Source organism: Staurois parvus, unplaced genomic scaffold, assembly GCF_062004578.1.
Source record: "Staurois parvus isolate SC_StPar_1 unplaced genomic scaffold, SC_StPar_1.0 ptg000005l, whole genome shotgun sequence".
NCBI classification, from domain to species: Eukaryota; Metazoa; Chordata; class Amphibia; order Anura; family Ranidae; genus Staurois; species Staurois parvus.
The window spans coordinates 2,790,685-2,810,803 of NW_028317801.1; the positions used below are offsets into that span (position 1 = coordinate 2,790,685).

Genomic DNA, 20,119 nt, shown 5'->3' on the forward strand with positions numbered 1-20,119 from the left:
TTACATTTCTTTTCCTCCAGACGTAAAGAGTGTCCCCTTGTCCTCTGTGATGACCTTAGGGTGAATAACTCTACAGCGAGTTCACTATATGAACCACTGATGTATTTATACATGTTGATGTTCAGTTCCTCTAATCTTTCCTCATAGCTGATCTCCTCCATGCCTCGTATCAGTTTGGTTGCCCTTCTCTGTACTTTCTCCAGTTCCCCAATGTTCTTTTTGTGAATTGGTGCCCAAAACTGAAATGCAGATAGTAGATTTTCTTTTATCATGGCAGTAGTATGTTTTTTACAATGTTAATCATTGATCTGTGCAGGAAGTTTGTATTTAAAGCAGAACTGTATGTATGATTCTTATTGCAAATTTACATTGATCCAGCCTATACCAATGTGAGTATGCATATCTCATACCTTAGCAAACTCTGAGGAAGCTGGCACTCACCGTAATATTCAGCACTACTACAGTGATAGCAGCAAGGAGGGTTACTTACTAAAACTGCATGGTGCAAAACCTGGTGCAACTCTGCATAGAAACCAATCAGCTTCCTCGTTTTATTGCCAAAGCTTAATTGAACAAGCTGAAGTCAGAAACTGATTGGGTACCATGCAGAGCTGCTCCAGATTCTGAGTGCACTAGTTTTAATAAATCTCTCCCAAGGTGTTCTTTGAATGGACAAGTTGGAGATTGTGAGATTATGACCCCACCTCTATACTTCATTTAATCAAAGAATGCCATGGATTCATTTAAAAACAATGTGTGGTAGAGCTGTGCAAATTTAAGAACCAAATGGACAGAAACACACATTTTTTTGACAGGCAAAAAAAACTCTCATATAAGTATTTCACATATGTATTCAGCTGTAGTTCAGCTTTACAAAATACAGAGGTACAAATGTAGAGGAGCGTAAAAATTATTACAACCATTCATTTAAATGATTTGGCTTACAAAAGGGACTAGGGAAAAGAGATCAAAGATGGGAATTTCCTTAAATCGTATTTATGTAAATAAATTACAGTTGAAAAATAAATTACAATTTCATGCAAAAAAAAAACTATTAATAACATTTCGGTAGGGTTTCTCCATTTTCTTTCTTTATTTTGTCTGTGTATTTTCAGCATAGTGTTGGCTTTTTTTCCATCCAGTTTGACATTTGACTAATATCCAGAAATATATCCCTAATATTAAATTTCAAATGTCAGTCTCTCACATGACGAGTTAAATTCTTTTTCAACCTTGACTTTTCCATGGAATGTAGCAAATTGAACATTTCTAGATATAAACATGGCTTGTAAAGGAAAAGGAATGTAAAAACTGGACATTTAAGATAGAAGTGCCCGGTGAGAACACGCATAAATCAATATAATATCAAATGTCATAGTTTAAGTGGCAATTGCCACTTTGTGCCCTGGGTTAACATTTTACCGCATACATACAGAATAATACTTTGGAGGAGAAGGAAATGGCAAACTTATATTGAACTGAAATGCTATTATCTGCTACTTTCACAGTTAAAGGGAGCTAGGTTTCATTTAAATGCTTAGTCCACCCAAAGCTGATGCATTATTTCTAAATGGATGCTGACTTAGCTTTATGCATCATTTATGGACTCTTTAGATAAGTTTTAGGCAGATGTGTTCCCAACTCCACAACTTTCCTTAAGCATTGAGTTTTTCTTTAGTTGACCAAAAATATGTAAAAATGGGATTTTGGGGCTCCAAAAATATTGACAATAACTTCATATATTTATTTTAAGCTAGTTTTTATTGATAATCAGCCATTAAAGTAGAAAAAAAGAGAGGCTTAGCTTTGCAAGTGGCTAAAGTGGCACATTGTAAGGTGCTTAGCAGCGGTGTCAAACTGGTGGCCCTCCAGCTCTCGCAAAACTACAAGTCCCATCATGCCTCTGCCTTTCGGAGTCATGCTTGTAACTATCAATCTTGCAATGTCTCATGGGACTTGTAGTTTGGGAACAGTAGGAGGGTCGCCAGTTTGACACCTGTGTACTTATGTATCCATTTCAGTTGATCAAAGGGTTTACAGACATCTGCTTTTCCTGTACAACCATTTATTTTATATATACTAAAAATAGTCTCTTAAAATCAATTCAGAGTCACATTTCCTTTAAGTGATCGAATAAATTTCCATATTGCCTCCACCCAATCTGCTTTGTACAAAAATACATCCCATTTGTTACATATAATTCTGTTCTGCAATGAAGGGTGAATGAATGAAGCAGTAATGGAAATATATATCTATATATATCTAAAATAAAATAAACAACAATACCTAGTACATGTATAGAGTATGTATTGTACATCATAATATCATCATTCTCATCATCATCAAAACATGGACTGAATTAGAACAGTATAATTTACATAATAATGTGTAATGTACCAACATCTACAATAATCAAGTAGACAAAATAAACTGTAACTTGCCAATAAATTAATATATGTATGAAAAAGCTAGTATTTTTATAATGAACCATTACAACAATATAATGCACAGAATCTTCATAACTACCTCCCAGCGAGTTCCCATTAGTACGTGGCACACCAATATACAATATTAATTAATTCATGAATTCTATCCAAATCACATATATTTTCTACGTGTTTCAAAGGCACAGTCTGATATCTATTTAAAATATATTTATATCGTTCAGACTTTATAACCTCCATATCTCCTAAGAATGTAGACTACTATCCCATTGTGGAGATAATTGTGACTGGATAGAATACATGAGTAAATTAATACTGTATATTGATGTACCACATACTGATGGGATCTTGCTGGGAAGTTGCTGCATACAGTATATGGGGATTCTGTGCTGTACAAATCATTTTTATTGTACTTTGTTTTAATGGTTGATTATAAAAAAATACTAGCTTTTTAATACATATATGAAACTATTGACAATTTAAATTTTTTCTGTCTACTTGAATATTCTGGATGTTGGTACATTAAATGATCTCCACATACTACCAGTAATAACATTTGTATATATACAGTAGTTATACTTAGTTATATAGTTGTTTTAAATGTTTATCAATCTCTCAAATGCTTAAAGTGGTTCAAAGTTTTTCACCTGAATACATTCTATGCATTCAGGTAAAAGACCTTCTGTGTCACATACTCCCCCCTCATCCCCCCCCCCCCTTATACTTACCTGAGCCCCAGTACGATCCAGCGCTGTGCACGAGAGCTGCGGCTCTCCTGACTTTGTCCCTCCTCCTCCCATATCGATACTAGCCATTGGCTCCCACTCTTGTCAGTCAACTCCGGTGATGAAAGAGCAGAGGGCGAGGCTGAGTCCCAATGTCTGTGTCAATGGACACAGCATTGGGACTCAGGAGTGAACCCTCACAAGTGCCCTCATTGGCTTCCTATTGGGGGCACTGAACAGAGAGGAGGAGCCAGGAGCGCCGGGGGGGCACTCAAGAGGAGGAGGATCTCTGTGTGTAATTCTATTGCAAAGAGCAGGTAAGTATAGCTATGTTTGTTGTTTTCTAAAAAAAAAAATAGTTTCCTTTACAACCAGTTTAAATGAGGTGGCTGCATTAGTTTTCTTATCTTAGGCTTTTTTCCCTTATTTTCCCCAGGTGATATGGCCAGTAACACACTTCTTGTCTTCAAGTGTCTCCACTCCATTGGAGGAGCAATGCAGACACATTTAGACAGCAGCTTTGGCAGTTTGGGGAAAGGGTAGTGTTCAGGGGCGTACTGACCATTTGGGAACTTGGGCACTGCCCGAGGAACCGGGGTCAGTAAAGGGCCCCATGAGATGCTCCTGGTACCTTTCATAGGCTTTTTTGGGTGTGGGTGAGGACACAGGGGCCCCATGATCCCCTATTGCCCGGGGTCCCCATGAGTTGTCAGTCCGCCCCTGGTAGTGTTATATACACTAGCAGATTTAGATGGGCTTGACTAACAAATTAAAACTGAACTCCATCTAACACATTATAATCAGTTACAGCAACATTTTATTTTCCTTTTAGGATAAAGGTTTTACATAAATAAAACCCGACTATTGCCCCTGTCAGTGTAAATGATTTATCTCAATCTTCTAACTGCTATTTTTGCTGGACAGCCTGGTCTGTTAAAAGACGGTGAAAAATAACCAATCTACTGGCAAGATTGCCAGGTGAAAATAAAGGGAAAAAAAAGCGTAAAAAAAAAGAAAACGAATGCAGTCACCACATCTAAAAATGGCAAATTGCTATATATTACATTTTAGTTTTTGGGTTTAATATGCTTTTAATATAGTTCTGGAGTACTCTAAGACCAGGTTGTGTGATGACACCACACCAGGGGGCGAGTCCATGGCAGCTTGGGCTCAGAAGAAGCGGGTTTCATGATGATGGCCATCAGTTAACCCAGAAGAAAAGAGCAATCTAGAGGGAGAAAATAATGACTGCTTCTAACTGAAGGTGGCTAATGCGGAAAAAGTTGCTTTTTTCATTTCTCTTTTCATTTCTTTAGCTGGAGTTCTGCTTTATTCTGGTCATTTGATAAAAGGTCAGTCCACCCAAGACTGATATTTCAGATAGGGGTTTAAGCTAATATCCCATTGTCTTTTTTTATATCTAGTGTGTGATTCACGAACCCTACAATATTTTATACCTTTTACATGTTTAAATACCTTTGAAGCCATAGTTATATACAGCATTTGTGTTCACTTACGCCCCCGGGCTTATAGTGATCAAACCATTGCACTTGTAAGAGTGCTCTGTGTTCATTAACCAGGCTACTGACAATGAAAAATAACATGCTTCTCCTTAAGTGACATGATTCCTAATTAGACTCAGAGTTTTCTGAACTTGCCATGCTCACTGTGGTGGATTGCACTATGTGTGGATCTGCAAGGCTTACACTGCAGTATTAATATTATTAATTATGCTATTAATATTATTGTTTCTCAGAAAATACGTAAAAATCTATCTTTGCCTCTGAGTGTGTTTTGTACACAGGGGTGGGTGAGCAGCCAATTTAGGAGAGGTAATAAATAATCGGCCAAGCCGAAATTGCTTCTTCTTGTGCTGAGCTTGCATCCTTCCCTCTGAATGCTTATCTCCATCTCATTAAGCTGCTGGCTGTTGTATAGTAAGCTCATGTACTAAGCTGTCATCACAGATTGTTGTTGTTTTTACCACCTCCTGGATATAAAAGGTTCAATGCTGGAGCTGCCGATTAGTGTATGTATTATTTATTTATTACAGGTACTTATACAGCACCGTCAATTTACACAGCGTTTTACATATATATATTGTACATTCACTTCAGTCCCTAACCCTCAAGGGGCGTACAATCTAAAGTCCCTAACTTACATTCATATATACACATACTAGGGCAAATTTAGACAGGAGCCAATTAACCTACCAGCATGTTTTTGGAGTATGGGAGGAAACCGGAGTACCCGGAGGAAACCTACACAGGCACAGGGAGAACATGCAAACTCCAGGCAGGTGGTGCCGTGGTTGGGATTCGAACAGACAACCCTAGTACTGCCATGCGGAAGTGCTAACCATTTAGCCATTGTATGTGTATATAGATAGATTTTCTTTATTATGTGTGAACCACAATATATTATTATTAGTTGGTAACCTCTACAGATATCTTTAGGGCTTACAACATGCATTCATTCTGCCACTTTCATTTACATTGTACAAAGAGCAATAGTGCAATGCATAATGAATGAATCAATGGCAAGCGATAGAAAAAAGTGAACTAGCAAGTTCTTTAACTTTTAATATCAGAAAGGCCACTCAATTTACCGTAATCTGCATTTTGAATCTGCATCAATTGCTCCAGAGCTTAGTAAATGAGCAGAATCTCTGCTGACTTTCATCATCCAATTATGTGCAAGCAAAAGCTGTGTTTTTTTTTTTTTATTTCCTTGCATGTGATTGCGTATTATTTGCAAAGTGGAATTTTACCTCATTTACTAAGGCCTGGGGCAACTGCACGTGTAGAGTGCAACTGCACTTGGAAAAGTGCACAGTCTATTTGCCTTTAGTAAATCAACCCCTATGTATCTTAGGGGACAATATCTGCTGTAAAATAATGTGATTGGAATAACAGGCAGTCTGTGCAGAGGGTGAATGCAAAGGGTATGACAGAAGGCAGTGAAAGAGAGGAGTGCCAAGGTTATGACAGCGGGCAGTAAGTGCAGGAGAGGAGTGCAGAGGGTATGACAGTAAGCAGTAAGTGCAGAAGAGGAGTGCAGAGAGTATGACAGCGGGCAGTAGGTGCAAGAGAGGAGTGTAGAGGGTATGACAGCTGGCAGTAGGTGCAGAAGAGGAGTGCAGAGGGTATGACAGCTGGCAGTAGGTGCAGAAGAGGAGTGCAGAGGGTATGACAGCTGGCAGTAGGTGCAGAAGAGGAGTGCAGAGGGTATGACAGCTGGTCGTAGGTGCAGAAGAGGAGTGCAGAGGGTATGACAGCTGGCAGTAGGTGCAGGAGAGGAGTGCAGAGGAAATGACAGCGGGCGGTGTGTGCAGGAAAGAAGCGCAGAGAGTATGACAGCGAGCAGTATGTGCAGGAAAGAAGCGCAGAGAGTATGACAGCGAGCAGTATGTGCAGAAAAGAAGTGCAGAGAGTATGACAGCAAGCAGTATGTGCAGAAAAGAAGCGCAGAGAGTATGACAGTGGGCAGTATGTGCAGAAAAGAAGTGCAGAGAGTATGACAGTGGGCAGTATGTGCAGGAAAGAAGCACAGAGAGTATGACAGTGGGCAGTATGTGCAGGAAAGAAGCACAGAGAGTATGACAGTGGGCAGTATGTGCATGAGACACATACAGAGGGTATGACCATAAGCGGAATGTGCAGGAGAGAAGTACAGAAGGTATGATAGAAGGCAGCATGTGCAGGATAGGGGTGAAGAGGGTGTGAAAGCAGGCAGTATTTGCAAGAGAGGAGTGCAGAGAGTAGGACAGAAGTATGTGCAGGAGTGTGGTGTGTATGATAAGGGAAATATGTGCAGGAAAGTTGTGGGTGGGTATGACAACCATCAGGAGTGTTCATCATTTGAATAACAAATGATAGCTATTGTTCTGTCCATATTAAGCAACAAAACCATTAAAGTTTAAAGAATATATAAACCTAACATTTAATATTCCTGAAATGTGCTTGCTGTACCAAGTACTTGTGGTAAAACGTATCCTGTTCTCTTTGTAGTGCTTCCTTTGTGTGAAATCTCTGGTGTTCCTGCCAGTTTCTCTGCTTTCCTAATAACAACTTACCACACCAAGCAGGAAAAAAACACTGTGGCCAGTACTCTAGCTGTGCAGGAAACTCAGCCTGCTCTACTCCAGTGATTAGACTTGTCCTGACACCCCCCCCCCCCCCTTGCACACAGCCTTTCACTGAGAAGGTCAGTGTCCTACTGTGTCTCCTCCCCAGCTCTTACAAAGCTGAGAACAGAGCAAAAAAAGTATTTATACAAATGTGTTGCCTTTCATTTCTATTTTTAAACTGAATGGGTTGTTTTAGAAGGTGAGGGTATGCAATCACTTTAAGGTCATAGCCATATGAATTAATGGCAGAGGTAGGGAAGTACATTTCAAAATTCATTTAAACACCTATTCACAAAACTGAATAATTATAAATTAGCAGCATGAGAGCCAACCTGTTTAAACAAACAATTTAATAAAGAAAGATTAGAGGTAAAAAAAAAAAATCAGAATCCAGAAAACAGGAATTTGAAGAAGGTTATTTGGGAACAGTGTTGATGATGGGGAGTGTGTCAGCTGTGCTATGGTCTGCAAAACTGCTAACACACTCCCCACCATCTCCTCAGAGGTGGTCCATACAATTCAAAAGCTGTGGGGAGGACCCAGAATGAAACAGGAGGAGTGTGTCAGTGAAACTGTGGACAATAGATGTTAAAAAGAAGACACTTAAGTAGGTCATTAGCGTGGACTGTCATGGAGTCCAGGGACAATGGAGATGTTGCTGGAGATGTGGGAGATGGGACAGGGTGTTTTTGCCAAGAATGTTTACACAGGAATAGGGATAGTAGAACTGAGATGATCACTGGACAAGAGTCAGTTGAGGTTAGGCTGATATTTTGCATAGTACACTAAATAAATGTGAGGGATTAGCCCAACTGCACTGGACACTGGGTGATAAGGGGCTGACACACATATACTGGGCTTGAAAGGGCAATTGCACATGTGCAGGGACTAGATACTGAGGGCGAACTGAAGTGCTCACAACTGGCCTCTGAGGGGTAATGTGCTGGGTACTGGCAGTTGAGGGTTTAATGCACATAAGCAGAAGAATAGGTGCAGAGAGGTGAAAGCACATATTTTGGGTGATGAGTGGGTACTGGGTGCTGAGGGGTTATTGTATGCTTGGGGACTGAGTGCAGAGTAGATAATCCACATGGGCTTAAGGCCACTTTCTGAGTGGTTATCAGACATGGTGGGGACAGGAGAGATTAATACTGCTTAGCTAGGGATTGGATGTTCAGGGGCTAATTCTTATATGCAGAATAGTCGTCACCAAGAGATTGATGCACATGCTCTAGAAGCAGATCAGGCCACTGAGGGGTTAATGTTATTTTTCTGGGGGTAGGTGAATGATAGGGTAACGTTGAACTGAGGTTCACTCTGAGGAATAAACCTCTTGTTTATAGGAAATTTGTGTGGTGGGAGTGTGTGACACCACACTGAGGAGTCTCTGGAGGAGAAACTGGATGGTGTGTGCTAGTGGAGATACAGAGAAAAGACCATTTTGCATGCTGGAGGTGGAATCTCACTGAGGAAAGACCACTCTGTGTGTTGAAAGTGGGATCTTACTGAAGAAAGACCAATCTGTGTGCTATAGGTGGGATCTCACTGAGGAAAGACCAGTCTTTGTGCTGGAGGTGGGATCTCATCAGGGAAGGACAAGGCTCTTCCTTCCAGAATCCCCCAGAAAATGAAAAGTTGAAAAATGTGGCCCAAAAGGTAAAGTGAAACTCTGATGAGATAACAAAACTCAGACTTCGGCATTTACTTAACCTCTTCCTGTCCATCCTATAGCAGAAATACTGCTACAGGGCGGCACGGATGCGCAAAATCACGTGTATATATACGTGATTTTGCATTTCCGGGTAGGGGGCGCTCGCGAGATATGTGCGCTCCCAACCCACACCGCCATTAGCGGCTGCGGCTGTCAATCAACAGGTCTTTGCTGGTGATTACTCGCCGTCAATCTTCGACGGGGGGAGAACTGTTTTGTTTACTAACAGTTCTCCTCCCTGTCAGCTCGGGCACACTGCTTTGGATGGCTGTGCACAGCACAGCCATCCAAAGCAGTGTGCTTACAGTGAAGCATACTGACATGGCCCACTATGTAAAACACTCCCAGCACACGGTTAACCCTTTGATCGCCCCTCATGTTAACCCTTCCTGCCGAGTGCCATTAGTACAATGTCAGTGCTTTTTTTTAGCACTGATTACTGTATTGGTGTCACTGGGGATGTCGGTGACACCAAGTCAGTTCCCCCCAGTGTCAGAATGTCCGCCGCCATCTTGCTATAAGTCGCTGATCGCTGGCATTACTAGTAAAAATTTTAAAAAAATTCCAGTATCTATTCCGCCATTTGTAAATGCTATAACTTTCATGTGAACCAATTAATTTACACGTATTGGGATTTATTTTAGCAAAGACATGTAGCAGAATATATTTTTCTCAAAATTGTATTTTATTTTAATAGTGCAAAAAATAAAATACGCACAGGCGATCAAATACCACCAAAAGAAAGCTCAATTCATGGGAAAAAAGGATGTAAATTTCATTTGGGTGCAGCATTGCATGACCACGCAAATGTCAGTTAAAGTAACGCAGCGCCGTAACTCAATAAATGGCATGGACAGGAGGGGGGGGGGGTAAATCCTCTGGAGGGCAAGTGGTTAATAATGTGTTGTTTACTAATAAGAATTTCTTATATTTTTTTTGCTATTCTAGTGATGGCAGCCCAGGAAGTCAGAGTGTGTCTGAGAAGTTTGAAATTGATTGGACAACTGTGCTGGTCAGTTCCTATAGTGCGATAGTCGTAAAATTTGATGGACGTGGAAGTGGATTTCAAGGAACAAAACTTTTACATGAAGTGAAGAAAGGGCTGGGAAGTTTCCAAGAAAGAGATCAGCTGATTGCACTGAGGTAATTTACACTGCACCATCTATCCATGAACATTGATGCAGCATAGAGCTAAGCAAGGATAGATCTAGATGATCATTTCAGTTATACTATAATCTGTTGTTATTTAGGCATACTTACAGCATAATAAATCAAGGTATTGTATACCAGAAACTATGTTGGCACTATGAATCACTTAGTGCCTACATGATTTTTTAGATATTCCCTCAAAAATGTAATGGCTACAGACAATATGCTCATTAATTAATTTAAAGAGGATATAATTTCAAAATAGAAGCCCTGTGTTTAATTGTTACTTCAGAGTGTAGTAGATTTGAGAGGCCCCTTCAGCATGTTCCTAAACTTCAGTCACAGATCTCGCCATCAGTCTCCTCAGAATACAATTTAAATAGAATTTACAATGGCAGAGCTGTTTAGCTGTGTTTAAACTGTGATATACTGTATTGCAGTTTACCAGTTCTTTGATGTGGTGACTGCATTAGTTGTCTTTTTTTAGGCTTTTTAATTTTTTTTCACTTGGGCACCCTAAGACAGGACAAAGAGATGTTTCTGTAGCCTACAGAGGGAGCTTGGAACAATGATAATTGATAAAAGTGTAGCATAGGCAGAGTGCACAGGAGGTCTTCAGCTTAAAGACTAGGTTCAACTATTCAAGCAGAATTCCACTTTTCATAAAAAAATAGAAGTCTTTTAAAGTCTAATGTCTTTTCTGTCCAAGCCATTCCAATGCACTTATCTCTCATTTACCTAGTCCATGGCAGCCTTCAATCTGCACCTTCCTTTTCAAATTTTCAGAAGATGCATTCTGAGCCCTGATTTCCTGTAGAATCATGTGACCATCCAGGAAACTTCCTATCCTATCAAGCACTACCTTATTGCATCACAGAATAGGGCATGTTTTATCACTCTGGACCAAACCTCCCTCATTACTGGTTTTAGATAGCACTGCAGCACTGGCCTAAACCAAAGAAGTGAAGAGGTGAGAGAGAGCAATCTATTGGAGGAGGGAGGCAAGGGAAGGTTGTGTTTTAATGAGGTCAGCTGCTGTAGAACTTCCTTACTCTACTAAGAGCTCTGCCGTCCTGCAGGACGGATACAAGGAAGACATGCAGGCATTTTCTATAGCAGGGGCTGAGGTGAAGCCTGCTCCAGAACATAGGGACAACTTCTCCTTTTTTCGTAACAGAGGTACAACTCTGTCTGCAACCTCCGCAAATTGCAACTAGTTTCCTAGACCCATAATAACATTGCACTGACACCACCCACCGTATTCCAATATAATATAAATAAGTGTATACATCATAGCAGAATATTTGCAATGTTTTCCTATTTAATAACTCTCCTGATTTCTTTCTCTTCTAGTACAATATTAAAAGAACAGTACATAGACAAGAAGAGAGTTGGCGTATTTGGAAAGGTAATTTACAAACATTTGGTATTTAAAAATGATAAAATAAACATGACCTGGGTTAATGCTTAGGTAAATTAGAAAAGGAAAAAGCAGCGCTGATACCTCCTATTGAATTGTGTGAAGAATGAAAAACCTGTTCTCCTTGCAGTTCATCCAATCTGTTCTTGTAATCCTCTAATAATTAACCTCAGATCAGATCATGGGAACTCTAAAATTATTTGTTGCTCATTTTAAAGCACAAAGGAAATGCTGTGCTGTTGCCCATGGCAGTCATGAAATAACTCTTTAGAAATAAGATGGAATTTGTTTTTTATCATATTAATTATTGATAGTTGTCTAAGGAGGACGTCTTTTGCCTAAAAATGATAACTAAAAGATGTCCCTTTTTCCATCCTAGACAGTTGGGTGATATAGAAATATGCAATCTAAATATATTCTGCATTCTATTCAAATGTAACAGCTGTGTAGAAAATGATTCATGTGTGATGCTTTCTGTAGCAACTGACATATTTCTTTAAGTGGGAGTTCCAAAAAAAGAAAAAAGGAAATTCTAAATTTTCCAAGGAAGCTTCCTGGTAGTAACACAGAGGTATCTCCACCTTCCATAGCCCCGTTGTTAATAACAGTGGGCTATTGTCATGCTATATGCATTACTTAACGGATTGCAGTCCAATCAGAAAAAATACAAACTTTCCCATAGAGAGTTATTAGCCCTGACTCATCAAGCTTCATGTAACACTTGAAAAAGCACTGTACCCTCCCCCCACTGGTAATACTCATCTTTATCAGCTTGATGACTAGCACTGCAATTTATAGCATCAAATGAAGGTTAAACCAGCAATGCTGGTAAGGATTATAGATAAGTAGGATTTTCCTGGAAATGTTTTTAATAAGGTAGCGCAAACACACAGCAGCACTTTAATGGTTCTTTACACTGTCGCATTTTAACACTCAAATTGCAACACACTAAAACACATGGCTAACTACCTCATAATAATAATAGTGTCTGTTCCTATCAAAATATGACATCAGTTTATTTCACATTTTAGTGCGTTGGGAACAGGGGCAGACTGACAACTCATGGGGCCCCCGGGCAATAGGGGATCATGGGGCCCCTGTGTCCTTGCCCAAACTCAAAAAAGCCTATGAAGAAGGTACCAGGGGCATCTCATGAGGTCCCCTACTGACCCCGGGCCCTCGGGCAGTGCCCGAGTTTCCAAATGGTCAGTCTGCCCCTGGTTGGGAAGCTCAGAAAAGCATGTGCAACGGGTATTGTCAATCTTTCGCCAATGGCAGTTAACTCTACTCCAAAGCCTGAAGTGAAAAATATATTGAAAATGTGCCTCATTAACTCATGCCATTGCACAAAATACATGCATGTTGATGTGCACAATGACAACACACCTGCTTAATGCTACAAAAAATACACTTCTATGCATATGCATGGATCTATCTAAATGGGCCCTAAGACTGTGGTTTTACTGAGAGCACCGGGTCCGTTCTAATAGTTGGGACCTGGGACTCCCAATTTTGGTTCACAAAATCGCTGTGATAGCCTCTGATTGGCTATCACAGTGATCAGTCACTGTACAGTCCGGCCCCCTTGTTTGTTTTCTCTCTATGAATGGAGGAAGAGATACATTGTATCTCTCTTACTCCTGGCATAAAGGGGGAAAAAAATTTGCAAAAAAAAAGATAAATAAATATTACAAAATAAAATAAAAAATAAAGAAAAAATACCTAGATCAAGGTTTGATCTAGTTCAGTGCCAGGGTAAGTGTTTTGGGTCAAGGTCAGGGACTAAAAAAAAATTGGTATCAGTGTCAGTTAGTGTCAATGTCAGTGTGTTTTATGTAAAAAAAAAAACAAAACAAAAAACAAAATGCGCACTATTGTTTCTGAGCTGTACTACGGGTACAAACAACAAATAACATACACATATATGGTATCACTGCGATCGTCAAGAGCTGGAAAATTTATTTTGGGTTGCTCTTTGGTGGTAGGTTATCGTAGTAACAAGAAACACACAGCTAAATAAGAAAAAAATATATTTTGTTACTATTTTGGGGCAGTTTTCCCTTGATAATATAAAAAATAAGGAGATATCCATTACCATTTACCACCAAATGAAAACCCAATTTGTCCTTAAAAAACAAGGTATAATTCACCTGGATGTACAAAGTAGTTGTGATGATACAGTTTTACTAACACATGTCAACGTTGCAAAATTGTGCTTAGGCATTAGGATTTGTTTAACCCTTAGGCGTGAAGGGGTTAAGATATAACTATTGATTAGTTGCTATGAATGCTGAAACTCAGCATCCTGTTGAAGTCTGGCTGCTAGAATGAGAGAGAGAACATGAAGTTATTACATGGAAGGAGACTGCCCATACAAATAACACATAAATCCTATATAACATAATCCTCTTTCAGTACGCTGTGATGTATTCTAAAACACAATTATCTGAGCAAAAACTATTGATGAGCGCATTCATTTTCCTGGTACGTTTCCACCAATCTGGCTTGAATTATTTGTGTTGTAGTGCTGTAATGCTTCTTATTAAATCTAATTTATAATTAGAGTAAGCACTTGATTACCATGCAGTCTACGTGCTCCTGGAATAATTCCTTTGAAGATAAAACAGGTTATTTTGTCCGGGCCGTAATTGGCAGACTCTCATTTACAATTGCAGCCGAATCCTCGGAATCAGATTATGTTTAATGATGTAAATCTACAATTATAGTCACCTTTCTCTTGTTCGCCACTCGGAGACTGACTTGTTAAATATTCATAGTTTTTAGGTTTGGATGAGCGCATAGTTAGAACTAATTCAACTTATATTGACAGGAGGTTTTAGCGGGTATTATAACAAGATTTTGCACTTATTGTACACAAAACATTGCAGAGATTTATTTTGTTATTTTAGATTAGGCAGAATCTGCTTTGTGATTTTTTTCATGCCTGGGCATGTCTGCTATTTCTCTTTTTGGAGTATGTCATCAAGTTTTATTTTAGTATGCATACCTGTGTTTTCTATAAAACACACATTTTAGTAGAGCAATATACCATTCTTATAATATAACTAAACAGCGTTTGCTTGGCAGCTGGGTCGTTTGTCGGAGGGGTGGCCATAATTCAAAACTAAGGAATATGCTGGCACTCTTTTTACTACCCATTAGATTAAAGTATTTTTCCTCAAATTTCTGAAAAAATCAAAACAAGAGAGGCAAAATCCACAATCACTAAAAGTATAAGAGCGGGTCTGGTATCACCCTCGTACAGGGGCGGACTAACAACTCATGGGGCCCCTGGGCAATTGGGGATCATGGGGATCATGGGGACCCTGTGTTCTTGCCCACACTCAAAACACACCCAAAAAAGCCTATAAAAGGTACCAGGGGCATTTTATGGGGCCCCCTACTGACCTCGGGCCCTCAGGCAGTGCCCGAGTGCTCGAATGATCAGTCCGCCCTGCCCCTGTATAGGTTACATGCCGAGGATCCCCGTAGGATGGATTGGATCTGCAGATTGGTGAGCATAATGGATCCATTATGTTCAATCCGCAGATACGAGCCATCCTGCAGGTGTCGTCAGCATGCAACCTATACAGGGTGACACCGGACCACGAAAAGGTAAGTTGTAAAGAAAGCCCTTGGTGACACCCCCTCTGACGATCCCCGCAGGATGGATCGGATCTGCGGATTGGGGAACATAATGGATCTGAGCCCGGTCCATTATGCTCAATCCGCAGATCCGATCCATCCTGGATCGTCGGAGGGGGTGTCACCAAGTGTTATCGCACCAGGTGACACCAACCCTAGGGACGCCCCTGCGTGATCCACAATTCCAGCTCCCCTGTGTCAGTGAGTGATGGCTAAGGAAGGAGGGCCAACAACACCGGGGCTATGGGAGCCTAAAAGTGACCTCATGACTCCCAGAATTTCCAGATTTTATCTAGTGCTCCCTCCTCTCCCCTGCAGCTGCCTCTCACTAACAGGGGATCATGTGACCAGACTGGAGCAGACTGAAAATAGGTAAGTGTACAGATTTTTTTCTACATAGGTTAGGCAGCACAGAGAGCAAGAGTGGGGAGGAAACATTTTAAGCCTAGGTAGCGTTAGGCTGGAATTCTACTCTAAACTTTGGGCATTGAAGAAATTGTACAGAACAGAAGGTTAACAGACAGTGGGGTTGATTTACTAAAACTGGAGAGTGCAAAATCTGGTGCACCTCTGCATAGAAGCCAATCACGTTCCAGGTTTTTTTTTTGCCAACGCTTAAAGTGTATATAAACCCAACATTTCATACTCCTGATATGTGCCTGTTGTACTTTGTACTTGTATGAAAAGGTATCCTGTTCTCTTTGTATTGCTTCCTTTGTGTGAAATCCCTGGTGTTCCTGCTAGGCTTTCCTACTTAAACCTGTCCACACTAGGCATGAGAGCACAACCTGGTCAGTTCTCTAACTGTTCTGGGAACTCCTCCAATGTGTGTTCATGTGTGTTCTCCTCCAATGATCAGACGTATCCTGACATACCCCCCTCCACAGCCTTTCCTGGGAAGATCAGTGTGATGCTGTTTCTCCTCCCCTAGCTCTTGTGCAGCTGAGAACAGAGAGTATGTGATCACTTATAAAAAAAAGGTGTATATAATGTTTTTTATATCTATGCACACGTTTTGCCTTTCATTTCTATTTTAAACTGATTGGGGTGCTTTACAAGGGGAGGGTTTACAATCACTTTAATTGAACAAGCTGAAGTTAGAAGCTGATTGGCTACCATTCACAGCTGCACCAGATTTTGCACTCCAGCTTTAGTAACTCAACCGCTATGTGTATAAGTGCTGCTTGAGATTACATGCGAATTGCCTACCACTTGCTCTGTAACCATCTGTATCCCTGCTAACGCCATTATTGGTGACCAATCTATGCCACTAAGCTAATATGTACTCCATGACAGGTCATCTATCCAGGCCCTTCTGTAACTGAAGCACAAAGTGGAGCAGTTATATCAAAAGTGCAAGCTATAATGACATTAGCATTTCAGGTATTGATACACATGCAGCCATACACAATGGTGGGATGCCAGCAACAAAGTATGGAAAAAGGTACTAAGAAAATATTCTTTAGTCTGTGTCCCTAGTTCTGCTTTAAGGCACTCTCTAGAAGTTGTTACATATACTTGTACTGCACAGCCCATAGTGTTCACGGTCTATCTGGTAAAGGTTCAATAGACTGAGAAATGACAATACAGCTATAAGTGTTGTCTGGTGGATTGAGTCATTTGCTAGTTTATTGCATCTCTTGGCCCCAGCTATATCACATAGCTCTATTCCCCTATTCCCCCCCGCCCTTGGAATGTTTGATGTTCTCATCTACCTTTCAGTGTTTCCACTCCTGCAGCAGATGGAGTGCAACCCGCTTGTTATTGATATGTCAAAGTAATACTGTAAGTGTAACCATTGGGTGATTTAAAGCCCAAATCCAACCCAAACTTGTTTTTCTTTTATTTAGGTAGAATGAGGAAGGCTTAGAGCATTTGTCACATTTTTATTACTGTCTTCCCCCATTTGGGAGATCTTTCTTTATTTCCTTGCTATCTAATGGCTGTCAGAACAAAAGTGAGGAAAAATTTCACCATCACCTGTCCTCGATAGGTGAGAAACATTCAGAACAACTCTCGGGATGTTATGGCCATCTGAACCCACAGAAGAGAGATGTTCCCTTACTTCCTATCCGGGTGGCAAGTGCCAGGCAGAACAGGAAAAGGGCACATTTCTCCTATAAGGACAAGAGATTCTAACCCTTATCCATTTTATCTAAAGGCAAAAAAATAGAAAAAACATTTGGCTGGAGTTGGACTGTTCAGCATCTACCAAAAAACTGAAGCATCATTTTTGGGTGGACGGACCCTTAACCCCCATTCGCACCAGAGCATTTTGTTAAATGTTGAACTTTTTTCTTGTTTGATTCCCAAACTGCTACAATGACAAGCAACAAAATGAAGAATCCCATTATTCTCAATGAGCCTGTTTACATCTGATCATTGTGTCACCTGTTGCATGAAGCTTTTTTTGCCCCATTTAATAAGAAGCGCCTGAAAAATGCTTGAAAAACACATTTCAAGGGCATCTGTTTAAAAGTCTATGTATGCATAATTCTGCTTGTGTACTACAAGTTGCACATAAAAATGCATGCATTTTCATATATACATGCAAAAAATGCCTCTAAATTGCCTGGCTAGGCTCACACTAGGTGTGAATGGCAACTTAACCGCTTCCTGACCGCCCTATAGCAGAACTACTGCTACAGGGCGGCAGGGCTGTGCAAAATCATGTATAAGTCTGTGACTTTACTTAATTCCCCAAGTAGAATCCCGAATGGCGTGCCGCCATTGTGGGTCGCAGTTGTTGATCACCGGGTCCTGGCCGGAGATTCCCCACCAGCACCTGGCGATCACTGAGGAACACTGAAACGGGAGAGGTCTGTATGTAAACAATACAGACAAGGATGGACTGACAACTCATGGGGCCCCCGGGCAATAGGGCATCATGGGGCCCCTGTGTCCTTGCCCAAACTCAAAAAAGCCTATGAAAAAGGTACCAGGGGCATCTCATGGGGCCCCCTACTGACCCCGGGCTCTCGGGCAGCTTTTGGTCTTTTGAGGACAGGCAGATGTATCTGCTTGTCTATGGCCAGTATAAGAAATTGGATTGTAAAAATGGTTTTAATATGTGTGTCTAGCATATGGCCAACATCAGGCTGTTTGGCACATGAGAACACAACAATGAAAACAGCAGTTCTGTTGTAAATTACAGAAAGTGAGTGCATTATACTGGAATTTATGGGTTTGATACCTTAGTCAGAGCTAGGGTGCTCAGTGAACAATTTGTTGTCATTATGAGTTGTTGAGAGTACTTATAGTGTAATAAAGATGAAATAATTGATACTACAAATCCAATCCGTTTTAGTAATCTGTAGGAAATAGATGTGAAAAGGATTTTCGCGTACTGAGTTGTAAAATAAATTAACAGAAGGAGATTAGTGAGAGTAGCATTTTGAACAATGGAGATGAAAAGGGTAATTGTATGTTGTTTATTTAGCAGTGTACAAGGCAAATTAACAAAAGGTGCAGATGAGAGGGTAAAGGATGGCATCCAGAATGTATAAATAATCTTTCCTAGGAAACATGCCTGGATTTTCATGTCTGCAAATGTGGAAAGGAAGATCAGAATGAGGAAAGGGGGGATGATTTTAAGAGTTCATTCATCACATCATTTTAATGTAAGGAAACTGATTGGCTACATAAATATTGGATGGCACAATAAAAGTGCTCTGGGTGGGTGCATGATTTAAATTTGCTTATCTGGGTTTTTTTTGTCTATAATAGGATTGTGATGCCCTATTTCTGTGTGCTTTATATGAGATCTGAGGAATTTAAGTATATGGATTAATCAACAATCATCTTCCACTGTTCTATTTATTCAGGACTTTAGAAAGCTGAAATCTGATTGGGTACTATAGATTATTTCACATCATTATGCTTATCAGCCATTTCTGAGCTCCTAAGGGGTAATAACAAGCAACGTGTGAAATCTCTATTGAATAGCCTTGACCCCTTCTTGTTCTGTGTAGAAGAATAAAGAGCACGGCGGCACATGCCCACTGCTATTATTATGATTAGTTGAGTGCTGCGCTGGATTCCAACGCTTTGATGGCTCATTTGAGGACATCAAGAATGATAGAGGGGAGATAACTGGACATCTTAGTCTCTGTCATTCTTTCTCTTCATCTGTAGTTGAGTTCTGTCTTTCTATTATGTGGCCAGTATGCCGAGGTTTTCCCAGCTGTAATGTTTGGCTGCAAGCCTAAAGATTGGACTCAAGAATGAGCACCCAAACATTGATGCTTTTGATGTGTAGGGTTGAGAATTCCTTGAACTTAAAGAACAAAGTGCTTGACTCTCTTTACACATTGAGATTTGATTTACTAAAACTGGAGAGTGCAAAATCTGGTGCAGCTCTGCAGAGAAACCAATCAGCTTCTGTGTTTTTATTTTTATCAAAGCTTAATTGAATAAGCTAAAGTTAGAAGCTGATTGGCTACCATGCACAGCTGCACCAGATTTGGCACTCTCCACGTTTAGTGATCAACCCCATTATGTGTTATTAAAGTAGAACTATAGCCAAAGCTTTTTTACTAATTTTTGAATAGAGTAATGGAGGGAATAACCCCTGTAAAGTTTATTTTTGCCATCTTTGTCCCATTGGAGAGATTTACTTTCACTTCCTGTATGATAGCCAAACAAGTGAGAAGAAATCCCTGGAATCTCTTGGAGACCCCCAGATCACCAGAACCAGTGCCCCATTGGAAGATATCCCCTCTGTTACTTTTCTGGGGACAACCCAAAATTTGGGACTTACTTTTACTTTCACTTTCAATGATGATAAACAGGACAAACAGAGGGTGAATCTCTCTAACGGGGACAGAGACAGTAATAAAAACTGACAGGTGTTCTAATCCATCTCCACTTTATCCAAAAGATAAAAAATTATTTTGC

At 40.3% G+C, this 20,119-nt stretch overlaps 1 protein-coding gene across 3 annotated transcripts in view; it reads left to right on the top strand.

Annotated features, from left to right (window-relative positions):
* DPP6 (dipeptidyl peptidase like 6) overlaps nt 1-20,119 on the top strand; it is a 1,666,940-nt gene that overhangs the window by 1,620,750 nt on the left and 26,071 nt on the right. For all 3 annotated transcript variants that reach the window (XM_089692326.1, XM_089692191.1, XM_089692252.1), the window contains exons 20-21: nt 9,958-10,152; nt 11,512-11,566. In XM_089692326.1, the coding sequence (XP_089548452.1) occupies nt 9,958-10,152; nt 11,512-11,566 (250 nt within the window). The remainder of the gene's footprint in view (nt 1-9,957; nt 10,153-11,511; nt 11,567-20,119) is intronic.